The sequence below is a fragment of the Rhopalosiphum maidis genome, chromosome 1 (genome assembly GCF_003676215.2).
Source record: "Rhopalosiphum maidis isolate BTI-1 chromosome 1, ASM367621v3, whole genome shotgun sequence".
Classification (NCBI taxonomy): Eukaryota; Metazoa; Arthropoda; class Insecta; order Hemiptera; family Aphididae; genus Rhopalosiphum; species Rhopalosiphum maidis.
The window spans coordinates 7,845,711-7,864,249 of record NC_040877.1 but is presented as its reverse complement, the minus strand read 5'-3'; the positions used below and the strand labels follow the sequence as shown (position 1 = coordinate 7,864,249).

The 18,539-nt window shown below is 26.1% G+C and overlaps 2 protein-coding genes across 3 annotated transcripts; both read right to left on the bottom strand.

Moving 5' to 3' along the window:
• Window positions 1-4,726: 4,726 nt before the first annotated feature.
• Window positions 4,727-7,701, bottom strand: LOC113561232. The gene is made up of 4 exons (XM_026967534.1): window positions 7,252-7,701; window positions 6,847-7,039; window positions 6,487-6,783; window positions 4,727-6,246 (listed from the first exon to the last, which is right to left on the bottom strand). Exons 1-4 carry the CDS (start codon window positions 7,650-7,652, stop codon window positions 5,377-5,379), a joined length of 1,761 nt encoding a protein of 586 aa, XP_026823335.1. The 5' UTR covers window positions 7,653-7,701; the 3' UTR covers window positions 4,727-5,376.
• Window positions 7,702-10,186: 2,485 nt separating this feature from the next.
• LOC113549774 lies at window positions 10,187-15,916 on the bottom strand. 2 transcript variants are annotated; one of them, XM_026951239.1, is made up of 8 exons: window positions 15,899-15,916; window positions 15,020-15,131; window positions 14,418-14,931; window positions 13,980-14,196; window positions 12,415-12,845; window positions 12,010-12,202; window positions 11,651-11,947; window positions 10,541-11,410 (listed from the first exon to the last, which is right to left on the bottom strand). In XM_026951239.1, the coding sequence occupies exons 3-8, from the start codon at window positions 14,921-14,923 to the stop codon at window positions 10,541-10,543; spliced, it is 2,514 nt and encodes an 837-aa protein (XP_026807040.1). In that variant the 5' UTR covers window positions 14,924-14,931; window positions 15,020-15,131; window positions 15,899-15,916. The 2 variants fall into 2 exon arrangements, with proteins under 2 accessions (XP_026807041.1, XP_026807040.1); XM_026951240.1 differs by lacking the exons at window positions 15,020-15,131; window positions 15,899-15,916 and having other exon boundaries at window positions 10,187-11,410; window positions 14,418-14,923.
• Between the last annotated feature and the right edge of the window lie 2,623 nt (window positions 15,917-18,539).

Sequence of the window (18,539 nt, the reverse complement as noted above, 5' to 3'; positions counted from 1 at the left end):
ATTTAAAGACAATTTATAACCTTAAAATACTCATAAGCTTGTTTTAAAATTAAACTATAAAAAAATATTACATGGAACCTTAAAATACTTATGTTCTTATCTTTAAATTAGATAACAAACAGGTCAAACTAGGCGGTGTTTTACGGTAGTTCACCGTAATTCATTACGGCCCAATCTCTAAAAAAAGTATTAATAAAGTATGAATTACAGGCAGAGTTTATATAAATATGTACATCGTCTATACACAATATCACAATATATATTATAGGTATTGAAAAGTATTTAAAATAATTTACTAAATTAATGATTATATTATAACCTACATATTTTCCAAAAATACGATAAATATTCAAATCAAATTAATCAATTTTGTTAGATATCAAATTAATAATAATAATAAAATATGAACCATTTTTTTTTTAGTTGTAGAGTATAATAATAATGCTAAAAAAATAATAAAAGTACCTATTCTTTTAAATAATATTATTTTGTCAGGTTTAGAATATAATATAGTAATGTTAGAAAAATTAAAGTATTGGTATACAATATAATATTGTTATGTCGTTTTATTTTAGATTTTGTACAGAGTGATGAATGTATTGATTTTACAATGATGTGTGTTTTTTTATTTTTATGTCTGTCATCACGTTTTGGAGTAATAATAGTGCTTTGATTTTTTGACTTCAGCCCATATTTAAAAAGAAAATTGTACTTTGGGGGGTCAAACGTAAAAAACTTCCAGTAGTTTTCAAAAGTGTCAGAAAAAACCCCGAAAAAATAATGGAAAAATGGGAATTTTCACGCATAACCACTTTTCGACAAAATCGATTTTTTTATTGTGCTGTAACTCAAAAACGAATCATTGTAAATATTTGAAATTTGCATCAAATGTTTATATTAGCGTTATCTATTTACAATTAACTTTTTAAAATATTTAGAATTTGTTTAAGCTATTTATAGACAATTGAAATTTTCGATTTTTCTTAGTTTTTTTTTTTTGAAGTACCTATAAAAAAAATTTGGCTTACCAAAAAACCTTTAAAATTTAATACAAGGTTTATTATAAGTTATACTTATCGTAGTAAAAAAAATCAAAAATCATTACTCACAATTTTGTTGATAAGCACTTAAAGTTCAAATGTTTATAAAATATGTCAAAATCGCGAAAATTTGCAAAGAATTTTGAAGTTGAAAATTCATAAAATTTTTGTGAATTATATCTAAGGTTAAAAAACCCAATACAAAGTTCTCCATAACTTTTTCTTCAAATAACTGTAAAAAAATACTCCAGCGTCAATATAAAAAAAAATTTATGAGCGTATAAAATTTATTTTTTTACGAAATCGAGTAAAATAACGATATATTACAATTTAAATATAAGTAATAATATAATATATCCTACTAATTAACCTAGACTGACAAATCATCTCCGTTCAGAATCATTTTTCGTATACAATGATGATACCTGTCATTGTATTCAAATTTAACATATCCATTATAGTGACCTACTCATCTCCATCTCTACTATACAGCAGAGCGATATCCACTTGATGCCCACCTTTTTTATCTTTACTTCTGCATTTTATGTTTTTATGCATGTTTTAGATTGAACTTCTAATGACACATTAACGAAGTTATAGGTATATATTAGGTGGTTAAAATAGCTAGTGTAGAACGATACATAGGTAGAGATGATAGAACATAGGTATATCGTTAACACAGTTATATAGGTACATTTTTTTTTCAACCCCAAGGTTCAGTGGCGCAACCAGTGGTGGTGGTATGTTTGTGTGTGTGCGTGGGGGGGTTAAGGGGTTGTAAGTTCCCCCCGAAATTTCTGTGTAGCCTGGTATAATAACCTATATGTACTTATATTATGTATATATATATATATATTATATTGTAATAATGTAACCCCCTCCCCATAATTTGTTTTCTAATTGTACCACTGCCAAGGTAGGTCTACAACTCCAATTCTCCATTCTGACCGATTGCTCGCTTTTTCTTTAAGTTCCTTAAAGGTTTTGATTCTTGCATTACATTTAATAATTTGTCCTATATAAGAGTTTCGTGGACATCCTGCAGTTTTCTTTCCTTCTATTATACATTCATACCCTCTATAATATTATATTATACATCTATTCGGGCGTCTCAGGACGTCATGTCCAACCATTTTCCAACACCGTGTTTTAATCGTATCTATGAGTGTACGTTATTCTTTCACAGTGCTGAGTACTTGTTTATTTGTTTTCCGCTCTATCCAACTTATTCTTTCCATACACCTCTAACACCACAATTCAAAGGATACTAGTTTTTTATTTTCGGTATCATTTATTATCACCCATGTTTCACATCCATATGTTACAACACTCCATACATATGTTTTAATAAGTCTCTTTTTGATATTGAAATATATTTTTTTTTTAATGAGTGATTTATATGTTTTACTAAAAGCAGTTTTTGCTAATGCTATGCGTTTTTTTATTTTTTGGACGCTCTTACCATCAGATGTGATTTTGCTCCCTAGGTATACCATTTAGGTTAGACAAAGATCTTCGTTTTTGCGCTATTTATTTTAATTTCTGATGTTATAGGTAAGCTTTTCATTCATTTCATCAGCTGCACGCTGTATGTCCCCTTCGCTCTCTGCTATTACCACAATGTAATCCGCAAATCGTATCATTGGAACAATTTCTCCGGCAATTTTTATTCTAATATTTAGTCTTGTTAACTTTGCTTTCATTATATTTATAACTTTTTCAATATACCTAGCAGTTATAAGTGGAGATGATAACGTACACCCTTGTAGGAATCCTTTTTTTATTTGAACATTAGCAATGATTTACTTTAAGACTTAAGTAATGATAATTACTCGGGCCGCAAATCACCTACAACTAAAATATTTTCAGTCCAAAAATCGAAATTCACCAGTCTCCAACATCGTAAACGACACGTTGGGCCACAACTCACCCACAGCTAAATTATAGGTAGGTATCTACTCTAATATTAAAAATAACAGAAGAAAACAATTGCTATGTTAATCTAACCGAATAAATTACTAGCGTACCTGCCCTTAAATAAGTTTAACATAAAAGATGGATAAATAATTTAACCACGTATAAGACAACAAAATATAATTAAAATGTAACTTATTAACTATATTATTATTAGTACCTACCTACCTAATTATTACTATATAATTTATATTTATTTGCAATACATGCATTAATAATTCAAATAACATTTTATTTATATTAGATATTGTCATTATAAATAGTTATTAAGTCACTGAAAACATAACTAAAAAACTAAAGACATTTTTAAAAAGCTACATGATAAGAATCCTCCTTTTCCTCTATGAGGATACCTTTGCTATCCAGGCAAATAGATACAATTATATCTTATATTGATACAATAACAGATATTAAATACTCCTACCTTTACACTCCTTAGAACTTAGATTGAGAAATTGATTTTAATTATCTGATCTTGATACATTGTTGCAAACGCGTCGTTTCAATATTTGCTAGGGTAGGGCATAATAATGACTGGCCCTATATCTATAAAACTTTTAAGTGCATATAAAAAACGTTTGCCAAATCAGAGATCGGCATATAAACTTTCTTGATTTTCAATTTTTAGAAATGCTTTAATTGTATGCAATATGTAAGTATGTATAATGTATTTTATTTTCATTTAATGATAGATCTCTGAAACCGGAAAGCGGATTTGAATGTTTGGGGTCTTGTTAGATTCACATTGGCTAGGAAAAGTGCACTGAAGATTTTCAGAACTTTATCTTTTATAGTTAATTCACTATAGAGCTTCAAAAAAAAATTAAAACACATTTTATTGGGCGTTTTTTTAAGTTTTTCAGCTTTATACCTTTGTAGTGAGTTAATGGTTGAAGATGAAGTTCTGAAAATCTTCACAGCACTTCTCCTAGCCAATATGAATTTAACAAGACCCCAAATAACAAAATCCATTCTCCAGTTTCGGTAATCTACCACACTATATGAAAATCAAGCGAGATAATTTATATTTTTTTAACTGTGAAAAATTAAATAATTTTTTTTAAAAATTTTTAATCACACATTTTGTATCTACTTGATAATCCCTTATTAATAAGCTACCAACCAACTTTTTAGGTATATAATAGTCTTGGAGAAAAGTTAAAAAATAGAAATTTTCCAACTGTTCATGCTGACGTTTTTGTGAATTCAAAACGTTATACCATTTGGGTGTGAAATCGGATCACTCTCATTAATATTTTATGTTAAAGATAACTTGATTACCCACTTACTCATTACAACTGAGTTACATTTTTATAATTTTTCCATTTAACAAAAATTCAGACTTTTTTCATTTCAATTACCATACTTACTTGATTAAAAATCAAGAAAGTAAAAAGGTTTTTCACTAATAGAACAAATTTTATATGAATAAAATAAAAATAAAATTAATCATTATGAAAAATATTAGTAGTATTTAATTTGGTATAATTTAAATTTATATCCATTCGATCAAAAATTGACTAAATGTTTTTTATGGTAATTCAAAAATAATTTTAAAACATACACCTTAATTTAAATAATTCATATAAGGTATAACCAATTAAGCAGTAAATTTGTTTATATTTAAAAATATACTCAACCAATAAACATAACATAAAATATACAGAAAGTATTAAAGAATCAATTAAGTATAAAATAGTAACACCAATAAACTTTAATAATAATGAATCTTAACTAAGGCAGTTAATTATACTTTTTTGCTTACACTAAAAAAATATTAGGTACCAACCTATTTTATATATTTTAACATATTATAATTTGAATTTTCATAATAATATAGAAATTTAAAAATTAGATAAAGGGAAAACTTTAAAATTAATATGTGATTTGAAATTTACTACATATCAAAATGCTTAAAAAGCAAATGACAAATCACTAAAAACAAAGTCTAAATTAATTAAAATACAAAATAATATTTTTAGACAAAGTGAATAAAACTTTATGTTGCTTAGTATTTTTTTAAATAGTAAATAAATAATGTAATTGTAAATAATCCTTAGAGAAGATTAATTATTATATAAAAATAAAACAACTCTTCAAGATACACTCTTTAACATTCTCTTTAAAAATAATAAACTTATTGAAGTAAAATAATTAACATGAGATATTATAATAAGCTATACATAGAAGCTAACATAACTTATTGATAAATAAGTTATGTTAATAAACACAAAGGTTTATTAATTAAAATCTTAAAAGAAAAAAATTATAAAAAAAATATCTTACTTACTAAAATTACTATCATATTAAAACTGCTTACATTTTTATTGAATCAAAGAAAAATAATAACAAATCAGTAAATTTATTTATTTTTGGTAGTCCATTTATTTTGTCTTGACTTATCCGAACGAGGTTTTGGGTTCTGTTGATTAATTTGAGGTCTTATAGAAAGTAATGAAGGTGGTAGTTGATTATTAAATTGAGAATATTCAGACATAGAACTAACATTTGGAAATGCAGGATTACCTGTATTATATCTACCATAATATCCTGTTGAAGTACCCGGTATATTTATCTGATGTTGATGTGTATTATTATTTGCTGAAATATGTTGATATAACTGGTGGGTATATTCTTCTACTTGTGATTGTGTTTGTACATTTCTAAGGTTTTCAGTTGTCAAAATATTAGAGTTTTCAAAATATCTTGATTCTTGACCAGAAGAAATATTTAAAAACTTGGCCATTTTAAAATTCATTTCATCAATTGCTGCAGTTGTGTTTGCGGGGTGGTTTTTATTTTGATAATTTCTTGAGGGAAAATGATTACCAGAAGATTTATCTTTTCTTCCATTTGATCCTTTATTTGCTTCAGGCATTTTGAAAAATACTTTAGGATCAATATTTTGCTTAAACTTACATCTTCTAGTACTGCGTTTTACAAAAACTTTTTCAACATCGCTCTCATTATCTGATGAACCTGTTCCACTTTCATATGGTGTATTATTTGGCAATAAAGATTTAGCAGAAGAATCAATGATTAGCTTGGCTTTCAAAGATGAATCAACATCTTTCATCTGTAAGTTGCAAGTTTCCATGATTTTAGTTAACATTTTAAAAAAGTACAACATATCATCAGGAGCAGTGCTACTTGAATTTGTAGCCAACCTTATTTCATTACAAATAAGTTCTGCTAAGTGAAACTTTTTTGAACCAAATGATGAAAAATGTTGCTAAAACAAATAAAAAATAAAAAAATTAGCAAACATTTACGAGAACTTAAAATAGAATGTATAAGAAAATGTTATAATAGATATTTTTTATTTACATTATAAATATATATATATATTAAATAAAAATATATACATTAAGAAAACAATTTGTTGTAAAAGAAAATGTATGTAATATAATTAAAAAATGTGTAAAACATTAAATATTATATTTACTGAAAATCATTGTAATATAATAATTACCGTTATTATATAATTATTGGCCATTCCTGGTATTTCTATCAACTTAATAAACTCTTCGACGCCAGATCTTAGGTTGTTTGTGAATAATATTATATAAGAACATAGCTGAGCTATAATTTTTGATTTATCGAGTCCATTATATTTAGAAATTAAATCAGTAAGGTAAGGAATAGGATCTTCTCCATTTTTTTGTTTTTTTACGATAAATCCTAAATCGGATCCTAATTTTGGTTTTCTATTCTTCGATGCTGGATAATTATTTTTAGTTTCAGTTGTTCTAGTTCTTTGTTTTTTGGACTAATTAAAAAAAAAACATTTGTCTAAAATATTATATGACAATTATTTTTGAATATATCTTACTATATCTTTATAAACTTCAACTGTTTTTTCAATAGCTTTTAAAACAGTTGCATCATTTGGTGCCATTTCATAGGCTTTTGTCAAATATTGTTTTCCCAAATTTAAATCACGAACCATAATTGGAAGTGTCATTATTGTTCTAGCACACTTAACTACCAAGAGAGGGTCTTTTGGTTCCATGCTTATAATAGTTCTAAAATAATAAAATAAATAATTATATTAAAAATAAATAGGAAGCTTACTCTCCGTTTTAAATACTTATATATTAGATGTAATTGAAATTTTTAACTAATACGGAATATAGTCTACACTTATAGCACAGAAAGATTATACCAAAATTAGTGTATAAGTAAATAATAATATACCTATTCTATGATACCAAGTATAATTAATTTTTTTACGTACTTGATCATTTTAACAATCATTTCATTTGCCTGGCGATTTTTTTCAATCCAAAATTTATCATGATTATTTTTATTATCATGATAATATTGAATCGCAGTATCTCTATCTAATATCATTCTATGGTAATTGAAAATAGTATTATTTCCATCAGACAACATAATTGCTTTCTGAACAGCATTTTTTTCATTATCTGTTGGAGTCGATTTATGTGATTGTAAAAATTGCCTTTGAGTTGTCAAAGCAAGTGAATAAATATAAAACCACTGCGAAGTATTAGGATCTAAATCACATGCTCTTTTTGCACTGCTACAAGCTCTTTTAAAAACGTGAGGACTTCCACCATACTCAGTAAATACAGCTGCACGTACTGCATGTACAGTGGCTTTTGATTTAGAATCCATATAAGCCAACGGTATGATATCATCCAACAACTGAAAAATTAAGAATTTTAAAACTGATAAATATACTGGAATAAAATTGGTATGTTCATTCTGCACTAATTTAAATTTTAATACATATTTATTTTGTCAAAAACTGATAAAAATATTAGTTCAAATTAAAATATATTTTTACATAAATTAAACAAAAATTACAATCGTATCATTGGAACAATTTCTCCGGCAATTTTTATTCTAATATTTAGTCTTGTTAACTTTGCTTTCATTATATTTATAACTTTTTCAATATACCTAGCAGTTATAAGTGGAGATGATAACGTACACCCTTGTAGGAATCCTTTTTTTATTTGAACATTAGCAATGATTTACTTTAAGACTTAAGTAATGATAATTACTCGGGCCGCAAATCACCTACAACTAAAATATTTTCAGTCCAAAATCGAAATTCACCAGTCTCCAACATCGTAAACGACACGTTGGGCCACAACTCACCCACAGCTAAATTATAGGTAGGTATCTACTCTAATATTAAAAATAACAGAAGAAAACAATTGCTATGTTAATCTAACCGAATAAATTACTAGCGTACCTGCCCTTAAATAAGTTTAACATAAAAGATGGATAAATAATTTAACCACGTATAAGACAACAAAATATAATTAAAATGTAACTTATTAACTATATTATTATTAGTACCTACCTACCTAATTATTACTATATAATTTATATTTATTTGCAATACATGCATTAATAATTCAAATAACATTTTATTTATATTAGATATTGTCATTATAAATAGTTATTAAGTCACTGAAAACATAACTAAAAAACTAAAGACATTTTTAAAAAGCTACATGATAAGAATCCTCCTTTTCCTCTATGAGGATACCTTTGCTATCCAGGCAAATAGATACAATTATATCTTATATTGATACAATAACAGATATTAAATACTCCTACCTTTACACTCCTTAGAACTTAGATTGAGAAATTGATTTTAATTATCTGATCTTGATACATTGTTGCAAACGCGTCGTTTCAATATTTGCTAGGGTAGGGCATAATAATGACTGGCCCTATATCTATAAAACTTTTAAGTGCATATAAAAAACGTTTGCCAAATCAGAGATCGGCATATAAACTTTCTTGATTTTCAATTTTTAGAAATGCTTTAATTGTATGCAATATGTAAGTATGTATAATGTATTTTATTTTCATTTAATGATAGATCTCTGAAACCGGAAAGCGGATTTGAATGTTTGGGGTCTTGTTAGATTCACATTGGCTAGGAAAAGTGCACTGAAGATTTTCAGAACTTTATCTTTTATAGTTAATTCACTATAGAGCTTCAAAAAAAATTAAAACACATTTTATTGGGCGTTTTTTTAAGTTTTTCAGCTTTATACCTTTGTAGTGAGTTAATGGTTGAAGATGAAGTTCTGAAAATCTTCACAGCACTTCTCCTAGCCAATATGAATTTAACAAGACCCCAAATAACAAAATCCATTCTCCAGTTTCGGTAATCTACCACACTATATGAAATCAAGCGAGATAATTTATATTTTTTTAACTGTGAAAAATTAAATAATTTTTTTTAAAAATTTTTAATCACACATTTTGTATCTACTTGATAATCCCTTATTAATAAGCTACCAACCAACTTTTTAGGTATATAATAGTCTTGGAGAAAAGTTAAAAAATAGAAATTTTCCAACTGTTCATGCTGACGTTTTTGTGAATTCAAAACGTTATACCATTTGGGTGTGAAATCGGATCACTCTCATTAATATTTTATGTTAAAGATAACTTGATTACCCACTTACTCATTACAACTGAGTTACATTTTTATAATTTTTCCATTTAACAAAAATTCAGACTTTTTCATTTCAATTACCATACTTACTTGATTAAAAATCAAGAAAGTAAAAGGTTTTTCACTAATAGAACAAATTTTATATGAATAAAATAAAAATAAAATTAATCATTATGAAAAATATTAGTAGTATTTAATTTGGTATAATTTAAATTTATATCCATTCGATCAAAAATTGACTAAATGTTTTTATGGTAATTCAAAAATAATTTTAAAACATACACCTTAATTTAAATAATTCATATAAGGTATAACCAATAAGCAGTAAATTTGTTTATATTTAAAAATATACTCAACCAATAAACATAACATAAAATATACAGAAAGTATTAAAGAATCAATTAAGTATAAAATAGTAACACCAATAAACTTTAATAATAATGAATCTTAACTAAGGCAGTTAATTATACTTTTTTGCTTACACTAAAAAAATATTAGGTACCAACCTATTTTATATATTTTAACATATTATAATTTGAATTTTCATAATAATATAGAAATTTAAAAATTAGATAAAGGGAAAACTTTAAAATTAATATGTGATTTGAAATTTACTACATATCAAAATGCTTAAAAAGCAAATGACAAATCACTAAAAACAAAGTCTAAATTAATTAAAATACAAAATAATATTTTTAGACAAAGTGAATAAAACTTTATGTTGCTTAGTATTTTTTTAAATAGTAAATAAATAATGTAATTGTAAATAATCCTTAGAGAAGATTAATTATTATATAAAAATAAAACAACTCTTCAAGATACACTCTTTAACATTCTCTTTAAAAATAATAAACTTATTGAAGTAAAATAATTAACATGAGATATTATAATAAGCTATACATAGAAGCTAACATAACTTATTGATAAATAAGTTATGTTAATAAACACAAAGGTTTATTAATTAAAATCTTAAAAGAAAAAAATTATAAAAAAATATCTTACTTACTAAAATTACTATCATATTAAAACTGCTTACATTTTTATTGAATCAAAGAAAAATAATAACAAATCAGTAAATTTATTTATTTTTGGTAGTCCATTTATTTTGTCTTGACTTATCCGAACGAGGTTTTGGGTTCTGTTGATTAATTTGAGGTCTTATAGAAAGTAATGAAGGTGGTAGTTGATTATTAAATTGAGAATATTCAGACATAGAACTAACATTTGGAAATGCAGGATTACCTGTATTATATCTACCATAATATCCTGTTGAAGTACCCGGTATATTTATCTGATGTTGATGTGTATTATTATTTGCTGAAATATGTTGATATAACTGGTGGGTATATTCTTCTACTTGTGATTGTGTTTGTACATTTCTAAGGTTTTCAGTTGTCAAAATATTAGAGTTTTCAAAATATCTTGATTCTTGACCAGAAGAAATATTTAAAAACTTGGCCATTTTAAAATTCATTTCATCAATTGCTGCAGTTGTGTTTGCGGGGTGGTTTTTATTTTGATAATTTCTTGAGGGAAAATGATTACCAGAAGATTTATCTTTTCTTCCATTTGATCCTTTATTTGCTTCAGGCATTTTGAAAAATACTTTAGGATCAATATTTTGCTTAAACTTACATCTTCTAGTACTGCGTTTTACAAAAACTTTTTCAACATCGCTCTCATTATCTGATGAACCTGTTCCACTTTCATATGGTGTATTATTTGGCAATAAAGATTTAGCAGAAGAATCAATGATTAGCTTGGCTTTCAAAGATGAATCAACATCTTTCATCTGTAAGTTGCAAGTTTCCATGATTTTAGTTAACATTTTAAAAAAGTACAACATATCATCAGGAGCAGTGCTACTTGAATTTGTAGCCAACCTTATTTCATTACAAATAAGTTCTGCTAAGTGAAACTTTTTTGAACCAAATGATGAAAAATGTTGCTAAAACAAATAAAAAATAAAAAAATTAGCAAACATTTACGAGAACTTAAAATAGAATGTATAAGAAAATGTTATAATAGATATTTTTTATTTACATTATAAATATATATATATATTAAATAAAAATATATACATTAAGAAAACAATTTGTTGTAAAAGAAAATGTATGTAATATAATTAAAAAATGTGTAAAACATTAAATATTATATTTACTGAAAATCATTGTAATATAATAATTACCGTTATTATATAATTATTGGCCATTCCTGGTATTTCTATCAACTTAATAAACTCTTCGACGCCAGATCTTAGGTTGTTTGTGAATAATATTATATAAGAACATAGCTGAGCTATAATTTTTGATTTATCGAGTCCATTATATTTAGAAATTAAATCAGTAAGGTAAGGAATAGGATCTTCTCCATTTTTTTGTTTTTTTACGATAAATCCTAAATCGGATCCTAATTTTGGTTTTCTATTCTTCGATGCTGGATAATTATTTTTAGTTTCAGTTGTTCTAGTTCTTTGTTTTTTGGACTAATTAAAAAAAAACATTTGTCTAAAATATTATATGACAATTATTTTTGAATATATCTTACTATATCTTTATAAACTTCAACTGTTTTTTCAATAGCTTTTAAAACAGTTGCATCATTTGGTGCCATTTCATAGGCTTTTGTCAAATATTGTTTTCCCAAATTTAAATCACGAACCATAATTGGAAGTGTCATTATTGTTCTAGCACACTTAACTACCAAGAGAGGGTCTTTTGGTTCCATGCTTATAATAGTTCTAAAATAATAAAATAAATAATTATATTAAAAATAAATAGGAAGCTTACTCTCCGTTTTAAATACTTATATATTAGATGTAATTGAAATTTTTAACTAATACGGAATATAGTCTACACTTATAGCACAGAAAGATTATACCAAAATTAGTGTATAAGTAAATAATAATATACCTATTCTATGATACCAAGTATAATTAATTTTTTTACGTACTTGATCATTTTAACAATCATTTCATTTGCCTGGCGATTTTTTTCAATCCAAAATTTATCATGATTATTTTTATTATCATGATAATATTGAATCGCAGTATCTCTATCTAATATCATTCTATGGTAATTGAAAATAGTATTATTTCCATCAGACAACATAATTGCTTTCTGAACAGCATTTTTTTCATTATCTGTTGGAGTCGATTTATGTGATTGTAAAAATTGCCTTTGAGTTGTCAAAGCAAGTGAATAAATATAAAACCACTGCGAAGTATTAGGATCTAAATCACATGCTCTTTTTGCACTGCTACAAGCTCTTTTAAAAACGTGAGGACTTCCACCATACTCAGTAAATACAGCTGCACGTACTGCATGTACAGTGGCTTTTGATTTAGAATCCATATAAGCCAACGGTATGATATCATCCAACAACTGAAAAATTAAGAATTTTAAAACTGATAAATATACTGGAATAAAAATTGGTATGTTCATTCTGCACTAATTTAAATTTTAATACATATTTATTTTGTCAAAAACTGATAAAAATATTAGTTCAAATTAAAATATATTTTTACATAAATTAAACAAAAATTACAGTCATTAATAAACATATATCCTGCATTATAAATACATTTGTCATGTTAATAGCTTTGGATCATATAGTTTTTCATATGTATATTTTTAATTGTGTATTAAATTTAGGAGGGAAATTTGTTAAAATTAGTATTACCAAAAATTGTTTGTAATTTTGAAGAACAAGAATCAATATTTTTATTATTCTAAAAACCAAAACTGAAAATAATCATAAAGTTTCAACATGTGTTCTATAGTAATCTAGGAAAAAACAACAATGTTAAAAACGTTAATATATTTAACTTTAAAATTCCAAATATTAGTTAAAGTATAACTATATTATAAGTCAATTGTTAAATTAAATAAATAAATAATAGATATTGAATAGTACATGCTATTGCTATTAAAAAATTTGGTAAATCTCTTTCCCCATTTAAATATTCTTCACATAATGTTTTGAGTTTATTTTGTAATTTGGCATGTATTTTTATAAAAAAAATTTTCATAATATACCCAGTGAATTTTATTTTATCAAAGCCAACAGGTATAATTATATATACAAATATAACTTACATATTATTATTTAATTGATATAGGTATTAACATCACTAAATTAACCCGAAGTGCAAAAATTAATATAAATGTAATGTTTATTTTAACAAGCATACTTTTGAATTTCTATATATTTATTTAAAAATAATTTTATTTATGACGACAACTATTTTAATAACTTTTAACCAAAATTAACGTTTTTCATCTTGTTGGTTTTTACTGATAACCATTCCATAGTGTACACTATATTATGTAGTAGTTTTTCAAAACCCGATTGTGAAGCAATATTGATACTAAGTTACATACACAATTAAATTGTTATTAAGCTCATTAAGTTAAGCATATTCTAGAACTAATTATATTTATTTTTAATATAAATTGTTAAATGACAAATGAAAATTAAGTTTATATTCTTATGATAATAACTAAAAAATAACATACCCATTTACACTCTCCAGTAAGATTTGTGGCAAATAACATATGAATAAAAGTTGCCTTCATAACATGTTGAATACCAACATTAATAGATAAATAAAATTCATCAGTGCCATTATCTAATTCTTCAAGCCATTTACCAATTTCTAATATTTTCATTTGTCCTAATTCGGACTCACCTTTGTGGAATAATTCATAACCAATAATTAAATTACCTACATACCTAAACACAAGAACCAAAATTAAATTTTTGAAGTATAAGCTGGTTTTTTATTTATATATATTATAATTTTTTCTTCAAATAGGAATGTCATCCATTATTTATTTTATATTTGTAACACCAACATACAAATCAAGCATTAAACTATTTTGTGCATAAAATGCAAAAAAAAATATACTTAATCAAAGATATATATATTTTTAGTATTAATATTATCTACCAACCTTTCAAAGGTAAACTCAGATGAAGATAAATCCAAGTTGTAATCTCCATATTTATTTTGTATCGATAAAATTATATTTTTTTTGTTATTTGGTTTTATGTTCCACGTAAACAAACACTGAAGGTTATTAATTTTGTCTGCAGTGTTGTTTTTATCAACATTTTCAACTATTTCAAAAGCTAGCTGATTTTCTCCAACAGAACTTACTTCACTTTTAGTGTCGTCAAAATTGTCAACCGAAGCACTGTCATTAAAATATTCTTGATGAGTATCAGTAATTGGCTCAATAGCCTCAATACCATCAATAATGTTATCTAATGACACAGAACAACTAACACTATTATCTAAAATTTCTTTGATGTCAACATCAATCTCATTCAACGAAATAAGCATGTCTTCGAAATCTTTTTTCGTGGTTTCAACTAGTTGAGATTCCACAGTAGTAGGTTTCTTCTTGACATTTTTACCAGATTTATTAAAGAGTGATTTAAACATTGAAGCAAACATGATAAAAGCTATACAAAACAGGAAAACATGTTTAGTTAGATACATCATTAGTATTACAATAAAAAAAATATTGTAATAGCTTTAATTGTTACTCACGATTGTAAAGTATAATTATCACCAGATTCAAATTTAATTTCCTCTTATAGTATTATTTAGAAGACGATTCAAAATTCTCAATACTTGAACATTGGTAATTTTTAGAACATTTCTAAATTGAAATGAAAAAATACATAGAAGTTTAACACATCACGATATCTCAGACATTTGGATAAGTTTTAATTACCTATAATATATTATAACAATTATAACTTTTAACTATTAAAGTAATAACTATAAATATTGAATAGGTACAAAAGATTTTTGTGTCTTATCATTAGTTAATCAAGAAATAAGAATCATTAAGACCGTAATAAATTAATAAATAAGTTGATAGTATTTATTTACTTCCTATTAAGAAATTAATGATAACAAGTTAAAACTATTAACTGATTAAAAATTTGAAATAACCAATAAGACAAGTATGTAATAATTGTAATAGATATATCAATAAAGTGATAGATTTATCGCTATGGACGTCAAATATATTAGCAAAGACCAATTAGGGGCTTAAATGGCTTAATATAATCACAATGTACCAATAAATAATTTAAACAATTTATCTGAATACAATCATCCCAACTCCTAAGCATAGCCGCTCAAGATCTAAAATGATGTTTTTTTATAACATTATGTAATTATACATGTTATTTTTTTATTTATATATTAAAAATTGTTTAACCGTAGATATACCTAGTACCTACTGTACGTGATGCTCTCTAAATATTTATAATTAATCTCTTGGATATAGATACATTCGTAGATTATATAGTTTAGGACGTGCACTGGTAACTATAATAGCTATTAAAAAGTCACTAGTCGCTACTAATCAAAAAATAATAATATAGCGAACTAGCTAGACACAGCTGCATCCTGTACCATTTGGATTTTGGACGATCAGTGATGAATGGAAGACGCAATACGCATGATTAAGTAAATTCATCATATTTGATGAACGCCAAACGGACACTTGATGGTCTGTATCCACTACCCGCAGATATAGATAATGTTAACTATTCGTCATCTGTATGACTCACGATTTAAGATAGTATGGTTGCCGTATCTACCGAAAACACTATTAAAAACAGCTGGAAAATGCACTACTAGCGCTTGAATGTAATAGTGGCTATAGCCTATAAGCTAAAATACCGTGCTGGCGGGCTACCATTCTTAAATCATGGATCGGTACACGTAATTTCGCAAGCGCTAGTGCACAATATTCCAGCTGTTCTATAGTTATTGAATTTGGTTGACGTTTAAAACGTTCTTATGATGGGTCGTCAGGCAACCACACTATCTTAACCCGTGGTAAGACTATAAACCACGATTAAACATATATCTTTAAGAGGCCGTCGTGGTAAAAGTAAAACGTATACGCAACGCTCAAGAGATGGCGTTGAATTCCATCTAGCTGCCGTCGCGGTAGGCCATAACCACGCCCATCGTGTACGCGACGGGGTCCGCGTGTTGTAATCGCGGGAGAGGTACATAATTATTTCACCGACGGTCGTTCTGAACTTTTCGCGTCAAACGTCATTACAGGTCGTTACGTAAATTGTCGCCGATGAATTCTACACGGTACGCTGGCTCGCTACTAGCTCGCAAGTCGCAAACCTATTTTTTAATTAAAGCTCATGTTTGCTTAAAAATAATAACCAATAAATTAAGCATACAAATTATTATACACCAGAACTTGATTATATTTCTAACCCAATTACTTTTTTAAATACATGTAAAATAATAATTTCATTACGATTAAATAGATTTTTTAGTAAAAGTGTCGCGTATTTTACGTTGTAATTTATAAGTGACATGAAGCAATTTTTGTACGATAATTTAATCTTTTAAATAAATATTAGTAACATTTTAAATAGTTCTGATTAGTAAATATTGATGTATTTACTAATTTTAATTTTAAACATAATACCTACATAAAATATGAAGTCGATTGTTGTACATAATATTTATTAAATAAATATCTACTATAACACTATAATTATTTATATTGTTCATATAATGTACATAAATTAAATTAAATTATGTAGGTACTTACAAATGTACAGAACACATTTATTGATACATAATAGTTAATCGAAACACGACATTTGGATTAATGACAATTTATTATAATTGATAACTTAAATTAATGCTAGCGTTCATATAGATAATGGATAACTGACATACTATAATATTATATTACGCCTATGCTTTTATTTTAAAAATGTCATAATATGTTATATGTACATGAAATTATCTATGTAAAAAGTGTATAGTTATGTATACAATAATTAAATAAAATATAGTACATAACATTAAGCAATTAACATTTTACGTATTTATTTTGCGCTATAATAAAAAAAACCATCCGTAACAATATTTATAGTTACATATAAAATTAATTTTTATACAAACTAAATAATTTAATATATTAATAAATACATTAATACATATGATACAAATATTTTTAAATAAAAATGGGTAGAAATATTTTTTAATTTTTTAATTTTGACGATTTTAAACCATTTTAAACGGAAGATTTGGATAAATATTGGTTTTATTATTATAACGCCTAACATTTTTTCTTTCCAAAGAGTCTTCATCAAACTCTTGGTTTTTAATGTATTTTTGTTTATGAAACCGGAGTATTAAGTTATGGGTAATGCTAGGAAAAAAATCCTGCTAGAAGCTTTGTACTCCACCCAAAGGTTTGATATAAAAAAAGTTATATAATACCTGTGTCGACAAGTGTTAATATTAATTTTGCAACAAAGAATATTTCCATTAGCCTAGACACAAAAATTCCAATTGTCGTAAACCAACCCCATAATTTAAATAACTTATCTTCTACCATTTTTCCAAGCGTATTTTCATCTATCAAATATTTAAATTGCAATCCTTGGTTAGTGGTATCATATTCCATAGATTGATTGTCTTATATTATTCGTAGCAGCTTTCACTTCTTGCGGGAACAATATATGCTGTTGGAAAGCTTTCATTGTATCCTGCGTATATATACCGGCATTCATAAGAAAATCTGGACTTTTATACGACCATGTCCAGGATGTGGCCGGTTTAAGTCTCTGTGGTTTTTTAATTTCTTGTTTATTGGGTAGAACGGCAAACCAATTACCACCCAATTCGAATGCAGGTAGTAGTAGTACATTACAGTCCACCTGCGTTCTAAATTGCTGTAAAATATGGGTTTTGGGCGCCATAAATAGTGTTTTGTTATTGTATAACACTGGCAGTTTATTAAAACAATTTTTTTTTTTGTGAAATTTCTACGTTGACTTTTTCGCATTTTATCAAGTAGATAATTTCACTGACTTTTATTGCCCTGGTCCACCGCCCATTAAATATGCAAACTCCGATAGACTAGAAGACGCTAATGTGAATCGTTGCTCTAGTAATTTTCTGTCTAGCTCATATTGTTTATGTATTATATCGTTATACAACGATGTAACTGTTGATTTGAAGGAATTTTCGACACAAACAAATTTTGTGTGTATGTTGGCTAACA

What these genes read in the sequence shown, in the direction of transcription:
- LOC113549774 (XM_026951239.1), bottom strand. Translation starts at nt 14,923, where the DNA reads ATGTTTGCTTCAATGTTTAAATCACTCTTTAATAAATCTGGTAAAAAT. An exon ending in TTACTGGAGAGTGTAAATGG is followed by an intron (nt 12,846 to 13,979) that starts GTATGTTATTTT and finishes TTAATTTTTCAG; the next exon opens with TTGTTGGATGATATCATACC. An exon ending in CCAATAATTATATAATAACG is followed by an intron (nt 11,411 to 11,650) that starts GTAATTATTATA and finishes TATTTGTTTTAG; the next exon opens with CAACATTTTTCATCATTTGG.
- LOC113561232 (XM_026967534.1), bottom strand. Translation starts at nt 7,652, where the DNA reads ATGGATTCTAAATCAAAAGCCACTGTACATGCAGTACGTGCAGCTGTA. An exon ending in ATGATTGTTAAAATGATCAA is followed by an intron (nt 7,040 to 7,251) that starts GTACGTAAAAAA and finishes TTATTATTTTAG; the next exon opens with AACTATTATAAGCATGGAAC. An exon ending in CCAATAATTATATAATAACG is followed by an intron (nt 6,247 to 6,486) that starts GTAATTATTATA and finishes TATTTGTTTTAG; the next exon opens with CAACATTTTTCATCATTTGG.